The sequence below is a fragment of the Pieris rapae genome, chromosome 10, assembly GCF_905147795.1.
Source record: "Pieris rapae chromosome 10, ilPieRapa1.1, whole genome shotgun sequence".
NCBI lineage: Eukaryota > Metazoa > Arthropoda > Insecta > Lepidoptera > Pieridae > Pieris > Pieris rapae.
In genome coordinates, this window is record NC_059518.1 from 5532526 (window position 1) to 5549726 (window position 17201).

The 17201-nt window shown below is 32.7% G+C and overlaps 2 protein-coding genes and 1 long non-coding RNA gene across 3 annotated transcripts; all 3 read right to left on the minus strand.

Annotated features, from left to right (window-relative positions):
* Window positions 1–4860: 4860 nt before the first annotated feature.
* LOC123689516 lies at window positions 4861–6079 on the minus strand. Its single transcript, XR_006750468.1, has 3 exons — window positions 6019–6079; window positions 5517–5699; window positions 4861–5196 (listed from the first exon to the last, which is right to left on the minus strand). It is a non-coding gene; the product is annotated as an uncharacterized LOC123689516 (long non-coding RNA).
* A 980-nt stretch (window positions 6080–7059) lies between these two features.
* LOC110991312 lies at window positions 7060–8895 on the minus strand. The gene is made up of 5 exons (XM_045629845.1): window positions 8716–8895; window positions 8200–8331; window positions 7669–7847; window positions 7299–7352; window positions 7060–7081 (listed from the first exon to the last, which is right to left on the minus strand). The coding sequence occupies exons 1-5, from the start codon at window positions 8854–8856 to the stop codon at window positions 7060–7062; spliced, it is 528 nt and encodes a 175-aa protein (XP_045485801.1). The 5' UTR covers window positions 8857–8895.
* An 877-nt stretch (window positions 8896–9772) lies between these two features.
* LOC110991301 (mitochondrial uncoupling protein Bmcp) lies at window positions 9773–15923 on the minus strand. Its single transcript, XM_022256620.2, has 7 exons — window positions 15484–15923; window positions 15168–15315; window positions 14632–14836; window positions 14090–14347; window positions 13743–13820; window positions 13241–13367; window positions 9773–12469 (listed from the first exon to the last, which is right to left on the minus strand). The coding sequence occupies exons 1-6, from the start codon at window positions 15545–15547 to the stop codon at window positions 13248–13250; spliced, it is 873 nt and encodes a 290-aa protein (XP_022112312.2). The 5' UTR covers window positions 15548–15923; the 3' UTR covers window positions 9773–12469; window positions 13241–13247.
* Between the last annotated feature and the right edge of the window lie 1278 nt (window positions 15924–17201).

Consider the following 17201-nt stretch of genomic DNA (forward strand, 5'->3'; position numbering starts at 1 on the left):
GTTGTTACACTGAACGTGGGCGGTTAAAATTAGATCAACGTAAATAGTTGTATTTGAGTGGGCGGAAGCGCCTGCCCTGTCCCACTGACGCGGACGCTTTATTCTTTTAGCACCCTCTAACCTGTGATATAGGGCGACGCGTTTCACAACTGAATTGTAATTAAACTAAAGAACTTGGTATTATGGTCGTGTGTGGTGTGGTGGTATATTTTAATATTATATATATACTAGCGGATCCGACAGACGTTGTCCTGTCTACACGTCTTTAATTTCAAAATTTCAATTTTTAATAAGCCATTTTGATGAAAATTATTATTCAAATGTTATGACAATATCTAACGATCCAGCACATGGTCACACACGATATAACACAATGATAACAAAACTTTTTTTAAATTTCGGGACAGACTAAAATTAAAATTCGAATATTATTTAAAATTTGACACTGCGATGGTAGCGCCGTCTGTCGGATCCAATGCAAAACATTCCAAAATCAACAACAACTAATAAATTGAAAATTAATTAAAAAAACATTGTCCAGCGGACAAAATTGTGAATCCAAACCATTCCCAGATCCCCTTGAACACACACAAAAAATTTCGTCTAAATCGGTCCAGTCGTTTAGGAGGAGTTCAGTCACATACACACGCACACAAGAAATATATATATTAAGATATATATTCTTATATATGGATTTGATAAAACATATATAGCTCAATGGAATATTCTCCAATTTCTGAAGAAATTTAGATTTTATGTAACCGATTTACAAAAAAGGCTAAAGGAAATGCCTATAGAGAAAACGTCTATCTATATAAATAAAAATAAATCGCAATAAGCTCAAAACTCAAAGACGGCTGCAAAAAATCGTGTAATTTGTTTTTTTTTATGGCATTAGTTATAACTACACGCGGGAAAAATAAAGAAACACATCAAAAGGAAACAAATATTATAAACATAATATTTACATAAATATTAAATCTTAATATTCTTGTTGATTATGAAAGAAGTTAATACATTATTCTTTACTCTTTACACTCATATTTGATAATCAATATAAACCAAATAAAGTAAATAAAACCGTACATAGCAATATTAAAATATACATGTCTATGTTTAAAACATATCAAACAGCTTTTTAATTATTTTAAAAACTGGTGTAAGTTAAATTCTTAAGATTGGATATCCACCGATCCGACCTATCATCGATAGCTTGTATCGACAGATGGCTATTACAATCCGTCGATTTCTTATTGGCACACTTTTATCAATATTTGGATTAAATTGTCTATCTCAATCGGATGGATCGCGACACGGAGTTCGCAGCGACAGCTAGTGTTCTGATATATAAATTAGTGAACGGTGATTCTAAATTAGAACAGTTTTGTAATACATCCTATACTCTGCTCATTAGTTAACAAACTTGTGGTTGACTTCCGTGACATCATATGTCGTCACACTTTAATATAGTCCGGATGAAAAATCTTATTTAAAAGCAAGATCTATCATGAATCAAGTTAGGAATATGCAAATGTACTAAACGTTTCTATGTATTGACGAAAGTTGAATGATTGCAATTATATATATGTTTGGTTCTCCCCACTCCTAGACTCTATTTTCAGCTTATTTCCGGCGCAGTTCTAAGAATATTCCGTTTGTTATGCTAACGTCCTCACTACTGTTGTCGTGTCAAATAAATCAAACTCATTTTTATTTAAACATTATAAGTTAAGAAACCAGTAATTTTGCCAATTTAAGCTGTCTCAAACAAAATTTAAACGTACAGTGGTAAGGATATATAAAAAAATCATTTGCTCTCAGATTTTTGTACTTATCTGTTTCAAGATCGTTTGTCAATTTAATATGTGTATTTAATAATTATTCAATATGCTCATATATCAGCTTCCTATGCTATCGACTTTTTGGATCTAAGGCCGGTTTCCTTTCGATGTTTTCCTTCACCGTACGAGCGAATGTTAAATACGCACATAGACAGAAAGTCTATTGCTGCACAGCCGGGGATCGAACCTATGACCTCAGAGACGAGAGTCGTACGATGAAGCCACTAGACAGACTCTAGACAGAAATAAACACTGCTCATGGGTATATAAAATAGCAACGCTCTAATTCATTTCGACCAAGATAACAATTCATTTATTAAAATAAAATGTATTTTACCGGTTATTAAAGAAAACCTGTCACTGTATCGACGTGAGTGTACGTTAGGGAATGTAATCTGGAGTCGAGATCGCTATTTGGGAATCGAGATTTGGATAAAGAACTAAAATCTCGTATTTTTGAGATTTCGGCTAGTTTTTAAAAATCAATTGTATCAGTCGAAAATCTAAAACACATTGAAAACTGCGAAGATGTGTCTAATAACTGTAAAATTAATCTCTTTTTTATGAGTGACTCTAATCTTTCTAACCTTATAGAGACACGTAATTCTGTAGCTGCCCTCAGTTTATTTTCTAATTTACCTTGAGTTGTGATAGTTTTTATAGCAGCTTATATTCAAATCCTCTGCAATTATTAAACAAGGCAATCGTACTTTTTTGTTGTGTTAATTTTAATACCAACAGTGGGGTCATTTAGCATAACTGACGATATCATTTCAACTGTTTCAAGTCAGTCAATTATAAGTATTTTCAAATATGTCGCTGTGGTTGCATTTATTTGATGCTCAGAGATTCATATCTCTAATGTTCAATGAAGAGATTAACTCTTCTGATACTACTTATACTTAATCTCGTTAATGCTACGAGATCTCGTCATGTGAAGCTTTGACATAGAATTCGAAAAATGTCACGAGATCTCGCGAGATTGAAATTGCATTCCCTAGTCGACGTTTGGAAAGTGTTTAAAAAGCAGTTATGGTCGGCCTGCCCTTTTAAATGTTAGTAAATATAAAAATATAAATTGCGTTAGATCATCATTTAAATGTCTCCAAAGACAAATTATGAAATAATATTCCTAGATAAATAAAAACAGCTTTTCTCTGTGACTGTCTCATCCCATTTCCAGCAGCAAACGGTCGCTAGACTGGGGCTGCAGATAACGACATGGCGTTGAAATATCATAAATCAAATTTGTTCACGCTTCCGCCACCCACCGCTGATTTATTTTAGATCAAAAACTGTTACTTCATGGTTTCGCTAACGTGAAATCAGGCACTTTATTTACTAAGACTAGATAGTAAACAACGAATATTTCACATAAATGTACAATTATGTACCTATTTGCGGCATGCGGTGTTGGCGTAAACAGTAAACATGAGAGTAGACAGGATAACGTTTATTTAATAAATAGGAATATAATGTATTGTATTAGTAATTATATGTATTGCGTAAATAATGTAAAAATTTTTCAACGGGCAGGAGGCTCACCAAAAAGTGATACCGACAACCATCAACACAATTCTCGCTCGCTAGTACGCTCTCGTTATAAGAAAATTAGTATAAGTCGAATTGTAACAGCAATGAATCAAACTTATTAATTTCGACTATATTTTTTTCTTATTTTCACGCGACTGTACGTACAATACCTGGTTATATTAACGTACTTATTTGATTAAGGTTAGTTAGTCGATTATAAAAAGTCAATGAATTTTCTTATGAAACTTAAATATGACGCATTGCTCTTGTATGTCTATTATGGTTACTCTATATCTAAATCATCAAAAAATCTATGAAATAAACATTTGTACACGTTATTGATACTTATAAATGTGTACGTTACACGCATCATTGAATTTAATGTAAATATAATTTTTTCGTATATTATTTGTTTGATAATACAAATATAAGTACCTACTTGTCGACCACTGCAATGACACCGAACACATTCAACTTCTTTAACTCTGAAACAAACTCTTTTTAATTATACGTAATATTTTTATAAATGTACGTTACATACTAAGCATACGCTTCCCAGTCAAGATACAATTAGTAAATCAACTCGTACCCTTAGCATGCATAATAAGTAACGTAATAACAATTGTATTGGAAATACAGGGCCGCGCTCCGTAGGTGTATCCCCAAACGTAAAATCAAACACACAACGTAACACAATAATTACTTGGGAATCGCTGCATCAATAGAACCTACATACAAACGCCACAACCTAAGCCGAACTAATAGGTACAAAACTCGTAGGCCACGTCAATCATAATAATTTGCTCACCGCAATGCATCAGTAGTATGTATAACTTTATGCCGCGCTACCACCTCGGCTAGGCAGCGTACCGACGGACTTTCACAGGTCTCTTGTTCGACTATTAAGTCTTCGTTAAGGGACTCGTCTGTTATTAGAAGAGGAGGAGATGTAGACTGAAAAAAAAATATTCTTACATGTATTTAATAACTATTATACCAATTTGCAGAAATTCGTATCTTCTTCGTTAGTGGGTTCTTTCGTTACTATATTTTAAATCAATAATTAGATAACAACTTTTAATGTATATGCTAAAATTATATTTTTCCCAGAATATTATTATGCTATACTTACCCTCTCAACGATGGATATATCGCTGGTGTCAAGCAAGTTAGTTTCGTGACTTCTGTTTGGGGTCGACGTTGGAACCCCAGCCTGTCGTCAATACCAAGTTATAATAAAAAACAAACAAGGTAATCTAATACATTGGTCCAAACATAATACTTACCAAAATCATTACCGCTTATTTCTAGATTGCAAATCAAAAATGTGCCATTGCGTCATAATTACAAACTTATTTATTGCAAGACAATCCATAAAATCTAAATCAATCTTACAATGTTTTACTAGTACCTATTCATTTATCTCTTTCATCACAGGTTAAATCTGATTCGAGAGAAAAAGACAAATGACCATGGTCATGATCTTTTATGAAGTCAAGTATAGCTATTCATATGTGACAAATTAATATGCTCAGTGCTATCAGCTGCCCATAAAATAATAAAATATATAAGAATTCTAAGGTAAAGTTTATATGGGAATTCTTAGTAAGCTCGAAGTCCAGAATTTTAAGAGATCAGAAATCTAATCCCTTCCATATGAAACAACGTCCCCGGAGCCGTCGTAGATTCTATTCTGGCATATCCAGTCAGGATTCATATCAAGGTCAGGTAAGTCCCTATCCCTCCCATTACTCCGTCGTACTGATCCATAAGACTGACTGCTTGTCGCCTCTGTGTTGCTCTTCTGGTCTGACTCCTTCAGCTGTTGAACATTGCTACTATAAGACAATATCTTAGAAATGAGATGTTTTTATACAACAAACCCCCTTTATTAACCTACACATAACCATCTGTATCAAGCGAAAAAAACATTTTTTGTAATAATGTCCATGGGCATATACGTGTCTTGCTCGTCGTTTTAACATCAAATACATACCGACTCTCAAGTATTTCTTCAGGGTAAGAGCAATCTCAAATGTGTGCCTGGCGGCAAAGCCAGAATTCGAACACGTGACATCGTAGACTATGGAACAAAGTAAGAAACCGGTTATCTAAACTGCATTAAAAACAAATAAAGATTACTTTAGCTTTAGCCCATTTTAGTTGGCGGCGCATCTCCCGTATAATTTCATCTTTGAACTGCGCTCGCAGGGCTGACACACGGCATTGTTCATCCAAGGCTGCGCACACGCGATGAAGGGCTTGTACTTCCTCTGATAACGAAACGTTAACTTCTCTTAGGGCTCGAACATTCTGACCACTTGACTGGGGATGAAATAAATTAAAATATTATTAAATGTTTTTTAGTATGATTCGATAAGATTAGTCCAACCAGAAATCTTCTATCAAACATCAACAAAAACAAATTAGTAACAGAGAAGTTAAAGTCAACAATCAGAATAAAACAATCGTACGCGATGCGGTTTAAGTTATATTTTTTTAACGATACTAACCATAGTATTTTCTACCTAAAAGCAATATTATTATTAGGCTTTCACGCGTGAGAACAATATTTTTATAATCTCTTATTCGATAATTTCTTTAGAAAGTAACAGTACTGTAAATGCCCTGCCTTTATGCTGACCTCCATGTGTTGTATTCGCTCCTGGTACTGCGCCTCCTCGTCTCTCGCGCCACCTTCCTTCACGGGTTCTATGTCGCCACACTATCGTTAATTATAACGTTAGGAATCTGTAACACTCAGCACCTGGCATCTTTTAAATTATTTTTAACTATTTCCATTTTTACAAGTTACCCACGATGTAACTACAACGAATTAAAAATATATGGATTTATTGGTTCTATGTACGTTTGGACCAATGTGAAATGTAAAATGACAAAAGTACCTCTTTATTTGCGGAGCAGCATATTTCCACGGTAACAGCAGCGTCTTTTCTGCTTACATCCCTATAAAAAGTACTAATTTAGACATAAAAGACGTATAAAAATTGACCAATTCATATGTATAATGTAAAATTCCTTAAGGGACAAATTTGTGCGCCATTGTGTCATATGAGAACTAACGATTGTACCACCTTTTTATACCAATTTTTTTTATAGAACAGGAGGCAAATGGGCAGGAGGCTCACCTGATGTTAAGTGATACTGCCGCCCATGGACACTCGCAATGCCAGAGGGCTCGCGAGTGCGTTGCCGGCCTTTTAAGAATTGGTACGCTATTTTCTTGCAGGACCCAATAAATTATTATTATTTTAATTTCTCATCCCAAATTATTCTCATACACACGTGCATACTCATACATATTTCTAGCGTTAACTGATATGAAGTAAAATTAATATGTGTGGAATAATAAAAACTTACGGTGTGTGGTACTTCGTCATCGATATATCATTTCGGAGACTATTAATTGTCTGTTCGTATTGCTGCACCTCCTTGCTCAGCTTTCGTATTTCTCTATAACATAGGGGTTTTTTTTTTAATTTCTTCCTTGAACAACAACAAGCATTTGCATTTAGTATATATTCTTAAAATTATTAACACATTAATGAAAAATTTGTTGCTGTTTATGTGATAAATTAAAGCTTTTAATGTTACCTTTCCTTATTAACGTTATCCCTTTGTAAAGAATCCATCTTAATTTTCAGCTCACTAACTTCATCGCATATTACATTCTTGCTTTTGTCTTTCTGAAAAAAATTGATGATGAATTTTAAGTTTCATTCATTTCAATTAACAAAAACGTTTTAACAACGATACATTAATATTAAGTTAGTAAAGAAAACACCAATTAGAAAGAAATATGTATATTAAAAGAATGTAAAAAATGTACAAATGTAAAATGAAAATATTTGTTAAAACAACAATATTTACAAAAACATGAAATTTTTAATTTTATTTTTTTGCTTCTTTGATACTATTTTTCTTCCTTTGGAATCGCCTTGATCTGGCGTTGGAGTCCTGGAATTAACAATTTCACTTTAAGTAAAATAATTTCATTTCCAACAATATATTCTTATATACCTATATATATATATATATATATATATTCTCCGACAATATAATACTCGAATTCCGAAGTATTGAGATCAGTTAAAAAATGTCTAATTTAATTGATAGATTTCAACATAATTTAGGCTGAAATTATAAAGTGAATCTATTCGAATCAAACTTACTTCAAAAGTAAAAAAAAATATTACGTCATTGTCTGTACCGTTGCCTGACAAAAACTCACCTCTCTTTTAGCCTAAGTATAATATACTATTCTTAAACTCACCAAGTAACAGGTCCAAAAATGTCAGATTGTGTGACTTCGTTAAAGTGAATGCTGTCAAGGGCCCGATAATCAAATTCTCTCAGTCTTCGCAGCACCTCCAGTAGACCGCGAAGATCTGAGTCCTTGCGCGCCAGTCGTCGCCGGAGAGATGTTACTTCAACACGCAATTCAGACACCATCTACGCGAATAAGTTTTTGCCCGATAAACAAAATAACGAGTCAAATACCAAAAATTTTATCCGAAACATCAAAGCATTAGAAAAAGTTTTTGAACAGTTACGTAACTAACGATCGAAGCTTTTATATTCAATACATAAATTCGTCCGTCGCCGTTATTGGTAATATATAAAGATCGCAAACTTTCACTTTGACAGAGTAATCCCAAAAGATCCAAGTTTAAATATTATTAATTATAGGAAAATATACCGCACGTACCAAAGAGTACCTTCGTAATTTTATTGATTTGAAATTGTTTTAGCTCAAATTCTTAGCATATTTACTAGTAAATATCCATATTGTCTATACACCCACCTCGGAGAACTTCCTGCGTTCACTCAGTACACGGGATGTTAATTCAATTTCCAGTTCCTCTACGGTTCGTGCCAAAAGGGTGTTTTGAGCGACAAGGTCACCCACCCACGACTGCAACAATTGTACTTGCTTCTGAAAATCAATTTCACATATTAAACCTACTTAAAATGTATTAATGAATTTTTTATATAAAATAAGTGGATAACGGATATGCAAAAAACGTAGCAACTCATTTGCCCAATTTATTGTCCACAAACAGCTCCTTTAAGAAAAAAGGTTTATAATTAGCTAAATAATTCGCATTTATTATCATGCACGGTGAGAGCATAATGTCCTAAACAAATATAATATAAATATGAAGATTCTACCGAAATATTTCATACAATACCCCCTGAAAGTGCTAATAATTCAATTATATAAACCCTAATTAGCGCTTCGTTAGATCCTGCTTCCCGTTAGTGGCATGAGCGTTAAATTAGAACATAATCCTTATCCTAACGTAAGGATATCACTTACTTGCAGTTTCTGTGAGCCGGCAGTCCGATTTATGAGTTCCATTTTCTCCTCATAGGCCTTGTGCACATCGTTAAGCACAGCCAATGAGGGACCTGCCTCACAGGCACAACGCCCGTCGCTCTCTATTACAGTTGATTCCATATTTTCTATTTAATAATAAATGTAAGACATTGCTTAAGTGTAAAATTCTGTTTGACAAATTATTAATTTTGATCTTATTTTTGACGTTTTTGAATGCTCTTGGAAGCAAAGAGATTATGGCCATAGATCGACTGTTTAATTAGTCGTAAATACTAAACCATCAGACATCAGTCAAAGATTTAGCTATGGATATAAGAGTAAGTACCTACACTAATAATTGGTACTTTTTAATTTACGATTTAATTTTATTATAGAATTTTTAGGCAGTGTGAAAGAGGAATGATGCAGCTAATTAAATAAAGCCAACAAATTACGAAAATTGGAATAGAGCAGGGGCCGCTGGAAGTTACCCTTTTACGAAGGCCAAGGTATATTTTGGGTCACAGAGCAAACGTAGAGAGAATGAGTGTCGATTTTTTTAAGTCTTTCTTGGTGATGCCATGCACTCTTTTAAATCTCTTTGAATGGAAATTAAAAAATATACATGAGATCCATTAAAAAAAACGGTTGTCTGTAAAGTCGGTTTACTGACGATAGTTGAACGTGACAACGTCACAAGAAAATACTGATGGAATGGTTGCATTTTTCAAAAGAAAATTTTAATTTTATTTGTTTGATACATATTTTGTATGGCTATATATAGAGGTGGAATAAATGGAAATCACAATTGAATTGATCAAGTTACATTCATTTGTACTCATAAATACAATTTTCAATTTTTTAACGAACGAACCCTGCCGATTGTGCCTCTCTGTCGCTCTTTCCGCGCTCTCGCTTACACTTCAAGCCATAAATTGAGCAGAGGTAATGCCGCATGCGTCATAAGCGAGGTAACGCTGCATGGTCATGATTTTTCGTGCGTGCAGCTAGCTCCATCAAATTATAAGACGTTGTCACGTCAAAAATAAAACAGCCATTAAATTAAAAATCCATTTATTTCTATAACATTTGGCTAACAATTTGTACCTACTAGTACGTGTGTTTGACACAGCAGCGACTAAATATTATTCACACAAGCTTACAAGCTCAATTTTTACATTTGTGCCACATTTAAATAGTATTCTTAGAATATTCATAGTGGTATAATATACAGTATTTATAATTAGAAATCTATAGATACATCATATCGATACATAGGTATGTTATTAATTAAACTTATATACCGCAGAATTAGCAACCGTTTCAATGATTTTTTTATATCGGCATAATTTTCTATCACTTTTCATTGACAGTAATAGTTTGAAAGATATATTAAATACTCTTTTGAGACGTTAATACGTCAGCGAATAAACCGTTCTAAAACTTTTCAGAAAAGCTAGTTACAATCCGTTTGGCTGAGTGAAATATAGATAAACAAAGCCAGCAACAAAATATTTGGGCAAATAATTCAATGTTTTTTAAACATTTAACTGCTACGTTTTAGAATATCGAACAAGAATCGAACGAATTAAAGTAAAAAATATCAGCCACACGCCTATAGGACTGAAATACTTCTTAAATGCCATTTGAAAAGATTAGACAATACTCTTGTCGTTAAAAATGTATACAATTTATATTTGTTACTACAAGAGCAATAAACTGTATAAAAGCTATGGCCTCTGGCAAACTCAATAATTAATGAAAGGAAAACCCTTACCAAAATTCTTAAATACAATATAAACGTTATAATTTAACCTGAAATATGAGATTACTATTTTTTGTAGTATAAAATATACAGTATAATCTCAAAATATTAGTTTTTAGATATATTGATAAAGCCGGGTTCTATATCAGTAGTTAGTAATAAACAACAAGTACGACAGGTTAAATATGGAACCCGGAAAACAATCCTGTAATAAAAATATTACGAATATATAAAAACTCAAAAAATGCAACATAAAAAGCATGATTTAGTTAATTACAAAATACAAGAGAATCGCATATAATCCAATACAATACCAACAAAATATTGCATTGCACAAATACAAATTTATGTATTATGTATAAGAGTTATCACTGCAGCGTATTCCCGTATATTTGCATAATTATCTACGAAATATGTCTACTAGTCTATCCTAGGAGGCTTCTTTTTAATCCATCGGCAATAAAACATAACCTATAGGTAAATAATAATATGTACGATGACGCGCTTCGCTGAAATAATAATTTAAATGCTTTGTATGTAGCCAATGTGTCTTACGCCCGAACCCAATAATTAATCCACAATCTCAGATGAAAAACAAGCTAAGGTCAGACCGTGATAGTCGATCGATCTTCTATCTGCACCCCAATAACCAAACCCTACGAAGACAAACCATTTTTGGCGACGGATAGAATGCAATCTTTTCGCTCTTTACAAGTCATATACTATAGTCAATATAAAGTACAAACCGTACAAATAATATTAAAATATACATGTTTTAAACATATCAAATAGTGTTTTAATTGTTTAAAAACTGGTGTAAGGTAAAATCTTACGATAGGCTATTGACACAGTTGAACTGTCATTTTCATACAAAGGTCTATCCACATCCACCGATCCGACCTACCATGGTAAGCTTGTATCGACAGATGGCCATTACAATCCTATGATTGGTTATTGCCACACTTTTATCAATATTTGGATTAAGATGTATATCTCTGATGGTCTTAAATAGAGATAGGTTATTGGGTTTGGGCGTTAATGAGACTTAGCACAGACTATGACTATAATATTATGTCAAGAGTTAATTTTGACGTGTCTGAATCTTTAGTCTATATACCCATAGTCCACAGCTATACATACCCATAGAATACTCTACATCTGTATTAATAACCATTATAAATCAATTCAGTTTGAACCAGTATTTCCTGATGGGCGTGATCTACGAAACAAATTATTACATAATTGTGTTAACGTAATGTTCTTTAATGTTTTTCACGCCATTGTGTGGCAGAATATGCGAAGATAATCATATTTTATTTATGTATTCTTGCACCTTGTTGCACATAAATAATTATATTTACAAGCTGTATAATAGAAATAAAGTTTTATTTAAATGTATTTGTTATTTAAACCAACAAAAAATATTTTAAAAAATTATGAGTAAAATACTTTGAGTGTACTTTTTATGGAAGTCCTAAATCCCCAAAATCTAAGTTTTGAAAATAAATTTGAGCGCGTCAAGGAGAAACCATGTGAACTTAAAATTATAGGAAGTACTGCACTATGTGCCTCATAAAATGATATGTTTGCATCTAATCTATAGTTTCGTGTATACCAAAGTCAATTACTACGCTGAATATTAAAAACAACACTTTTTCACTATTTGTAATGTTTGTATATAAATTAACTATTTCAAATTCATGTGATTTTTTTATAACTGGGTATAAACGGGCAGGCTATGCCAGAAGGTGTTCCAGTTGCGTTGCCAGCCTATAAAATTGATGAATTATTAAATACTAAATAAACGCTGATAAATTGTTAAAATTTTATGTCCAAACCTCATAATTTTAGTTAATTACACTTTGTGTAGGTATTTTAAATTGACTTTAGTATATTCGAATACATATTATAATATATAGCTAATTAACAGATTCACAAATAGTAAACAAATTATACTTAAATTAGAAATTGAACTAATTCCGTGGAGATCTGAAAAACAGAACATAATGCTTTAAATATGTTTATGTTTGTCTCGGTGCAACACAGTATAAACGCGATTTGAGAGAAAGAGACAAAAGTAGTAAATGAAATTAAGCCTGGTTTTATTTATAAGAGGGTGAATAGTTATATCACATACTACAAAGCTCAATGGTCCCAAGTTTGATTCTCTCGAGTTTGAATCTATAATTGTTCATAGTATTGTCTTTTATTTACATAACTTTTACACATTTAAAGAAAATGGAGGACACCGTGAGCAATTTCTGCAAAAACCCTACATCTTTTAGTCGATACCAACTCCGGGGAAATAAATACAGATAACACAACATTTTCTGCAGCTGTAATACTTTTTGACATTTAACACCTTTGTCTTCAGTCACCGTGACCACGCACGCTGTAAAGCACGCGAAACGTCGGTTTAAATTTAAAATTATGTACAAATAATTATAAGTTTAAATATAATAATACATATCTATAATCCGTTAAAAAAGTGTTTTTCTTTAAATCTATAATTGTTTCGGGTTTACAAAGTATTAGTATATATATTTAGTAAGTCTAATATATGTTAAATTAAACAGTTGTGGACCTTAGAACCCTTTCATATGTAAAAATAATTTTATGACTACTTAAAAAAAATTAAAGTAATGTATAATTTTGAATAAAAAATTACTTGCAAAAAATAAAATACATTTAAATTGTTTTTGAAAGGCCTAACATACCCTGCCATTATCTTTTCTATAGTTTTACTTTTTTAATACATACTTTATGTTTAGTAGAATGCCTTAAGCTGCTCATAGGTGAGGAAGAAGATAATATTCCACGGCCCCATACGTAGCCACGTTGGTATGAAGCCTTTGTAAAGCGCACGCCCACCTTCACTGCGTACTGTCTGCAATAAATAAAGATAGCAAATAATCCAGTGACTTCTAATACTTTATATGCAATAGTGCTATGTTCCTTTAATCATTGCCTTTGTACAATCGTAAATAAATTTTGAATATAGAATTTATGATTGATAAGATCACCTCTTCTATGCCAGACACATATCAATGTGTGTTATGACATGCTCGTTTCTTTGACTAAAGAGAAATAGAAGAATTAAATTGCCACGCTCATATGACCCAGGACATATAAATATATATACCGGATTTAATATTCACCAATATTTTTTTAAATATTGGTGAATTTAATATAACCTAACCTAAACTTGAGTTGAGCTATATGATAGTTTATTGATTAAACAAACACATTAAAATACACATACCTGTACAAAGCAGTCAACGGTCCCTTTGTATATGTGTATACTTGGATCCCTCACTTTTCTTTGGTTCATAAGCCGCGTCTGAAATTGATAAAACAATACTTATATGGACACAACCCAAAATTCTTAACTTAATAATAGAGTATACAAATTCATAAAAAGCTGGCAACACACTTGCAATGGCACTCAGGCAATGCTTGCACTTCTGGCAGCCTGAGTGTCCGTGGGTTTAAAACAGCCTGATAGAAAAATAAAGGGTACACCTTTTAGTGATAAAGCTGGCGGGCATGAACACTTACTTTGTCTATGTTTAATTATATAAAATTAAAACTACTAAGTGGTTCACTCACCCTAACAACGTCAAGTGGTGTACTGGCTACAGCGCTACCAAGACTAGCGAGCAGACTAGACACAAAATGATTAATAGGTCGGTCCCCTAATGGAGCAGTAAGCCGACGCTTACAGGCATCATACACAGGTAACTCCACGGCTGCAATTAATGCTGCTCGTTGCGAAGTGGGTGCTACGCCCCTCCATAGTCCTGCCACCCCTTCTATCCTATATATATCGACGAAGCAACGCACTATATTGCGTTTCTCATCACCAACCTGAAAATGTGTGTTTGTTTTTCATATTTACCACAAATACAGAAACATTCATTGGGCGTTGGCAATATACAAAAATGTGTCAAACATATTTTGAATCCATTCAAGTTTGTATAAATACTATAAAATAATTGCCTCAACAACTTGTTTTGTTTATAAAGGTCAGCATAAACACTTACTTAATGTATTTAAATAATTTATAACAAATATTAAACTTATTTTTTAATAAACAAAAATAAGACATTGGTTACAAGACACAAGAATAAGAGGTTACAACGTAAACACACCTGCATCCTAACTTTAAGGACATCAGTAGGATTTGCTATTGCACTAGACAGTCCTCCTGCAAATGCAGCACAAAATGTGTTAGTTGCTAAGTGTTCTCGAGTACCACCGTCAGCCCGCCTGGCAGCAAATGCCTTCTTCATTGAATAGTATGTCCCAAACTTAATAGTACCATATGTTGCTTGTCTAAGCACTGCTGGCCAGATACTGAAAGTTTCAAAGAACATATCAATAATACACTTTAATAGTAAAATAAAATCATAACATATCTAGTTAGGATTTAATCCTCAGAAAACAGGGAAGAATTTATTAATATTTACATGTGTAATAAGTTTTATAGAACATATGTAATATATACATACCAATGTAATAAATAAATTTTTTAACATCAATTCAACAGACACAATTTGGATAATGAATTGATCAAAGATAAATTAAATGTTGAGATATTGTTAACAGGTTTACCCTCTGAGTTAACAAAATTAATAAATAACCCTTTGTTTATTAATTTTGTTTATTGAAGACACTGAAAACTCACCCACAGTAAAGTGCTTTAACACCCTCTTGTTTTGAAGTTTTGACAAAACAATCCACCATTCCTGTGTATCGCAACTCAACATGTCGAGGGTCTATCTTTTGCCCTTGGATCTGTAGCCGAGTCTTGGTTGTGTCAATAGGAAATGTGCCTAGGGAAACAATAGTTCATAGCATAATTCAATAATAACTAAATAAGATGGATATTGAATACTAATATACTAATTATTTTCTTAATGTAAGATATAGCATTGTCTACTCAAATAGTGCTATTTCCCTACCTATGTAATTGTGCTGTACTTTGAAGAAAGTAAACTCACCAAACTCTGCAACAATCGACGCTAAGCCGCCGTAAATAAACGGTCTCCAATCTCTATCTCCCATTACATGCAAGAGTAGGTGAAGTTATAAATTCAATACCTATTAAGAAAACCCTCTTTTCATTAATTATTTTTTGTGATATTTAATCACCACAGTATAATATTAAGACTAATCGATTGTTTGCACTTAATTGGTTGAGGTAATTACAATTACACAAGTTCTTTAACAAAATTGATATTTTTCAGTTTTCAGTAGTCGTAGTATATAATATAGAATACACATGTAATACACATTACACATTCGATTAATGAACTCGGCACTCGCTCAGTCGACCACACTTTTAAGTGTAAAGGTAAACACAGTTTTTACTTAATTACTGTAACACCGAAATCACAGACCAAATAGAAGAAAACGAAATTCAGTGAGTTAAGTGTACAGTGACTAGTGAGCACTGAGCAGTGAGCACACTCTCACCAGTGTTGCCAACTTAGTGGATATTCCACTAGATCTAGTGGTGTAGACATACTCTTTAGCGGGCGAATTTTGGTTTTAGTGGCTAGTGGATTTTCTAGTGGTTTAGTTTGTTTCATTCAGTGGTATGCTATGACATTTAACCACTAGCTCGATTGATATCTTTACAGGAAAAGTCGAAAACGTTTACCTTATAAAGGAATATTTTGTCATTATGTAGGCAACTCTGTAAAATTACATTGGTTATTTTTGGGAATTTTCCGAAACAAGTTGATATCGTATCAATTTCTTAAATTATTTTGATTATGGACTTTATTCCTTTGATTAATGGGTCAAATTTGATTTGAATTAATGAGATTTCTATGTGTTCGCTTCGTATATATGCACTAAAATAGAAATACACAACACAGATACTTATTAGTTTTGGTTATGCTATCCATCGGAGCGACCTTGTTTGTTTACAAATGTTAAGTTTATTCTTAAAACAAAACGGGTTAAGGAACTCCCAATTAAAGGACCGGCTGCAAGTGGTAGAAAGAACAGCTGGTCCAATTGCAAAGTGCAAATTATGTCACTCTGTATTATGAAATCATTACGGAGATTTATGAATCACGGGTTATCGAAAAAACACTTGCAAAGTTTAAAGGTACATATGTAATATACATTACGATGTGTCAAAAATGTATATTAATATAATTGTATTATATTATAAATATGTTTTTGTGGTCTATATATAACATCAACTTTCAAAGAATAAGTAGGCCCTTTTCCAAATTCCCAATTCTGTAGTCTAGACAATAGGAACGAAAGAAGTGTACTTAAAATAAGAACGTGCAGAGGAAAGCGATAATTTTTAACGATTTTGTATGTCTTCTATAAGTTGTTTTGTAATGAAAATAAACTTATTTTATAATTCAATTTACAATATTATTCTTTTATTGTCAAAAAATATATTCTAGCTGTATGCTTTCCATCAAAAGAGTGATATAGACTTCTGTTTACTTCAGTAAAAAATGTGTTTCCCGCGGTAAAAACAGAAAAATTGTGCTTGCCTAACCTCCTCCTATCTGCGGACATAAAAATCACATCGATCCTATATTTTCTTTGGGCGTGAAAAAAGGATAAATAAATAAACACATTTACATTTATAATATTAGTTAGTGTGGATGTTAGTGGTTTTTTGGTGGGTTCGTTAAAATGAAGTTGGTAACACTGACTCTCACTGCAAATCAAATGCCAATTGTCA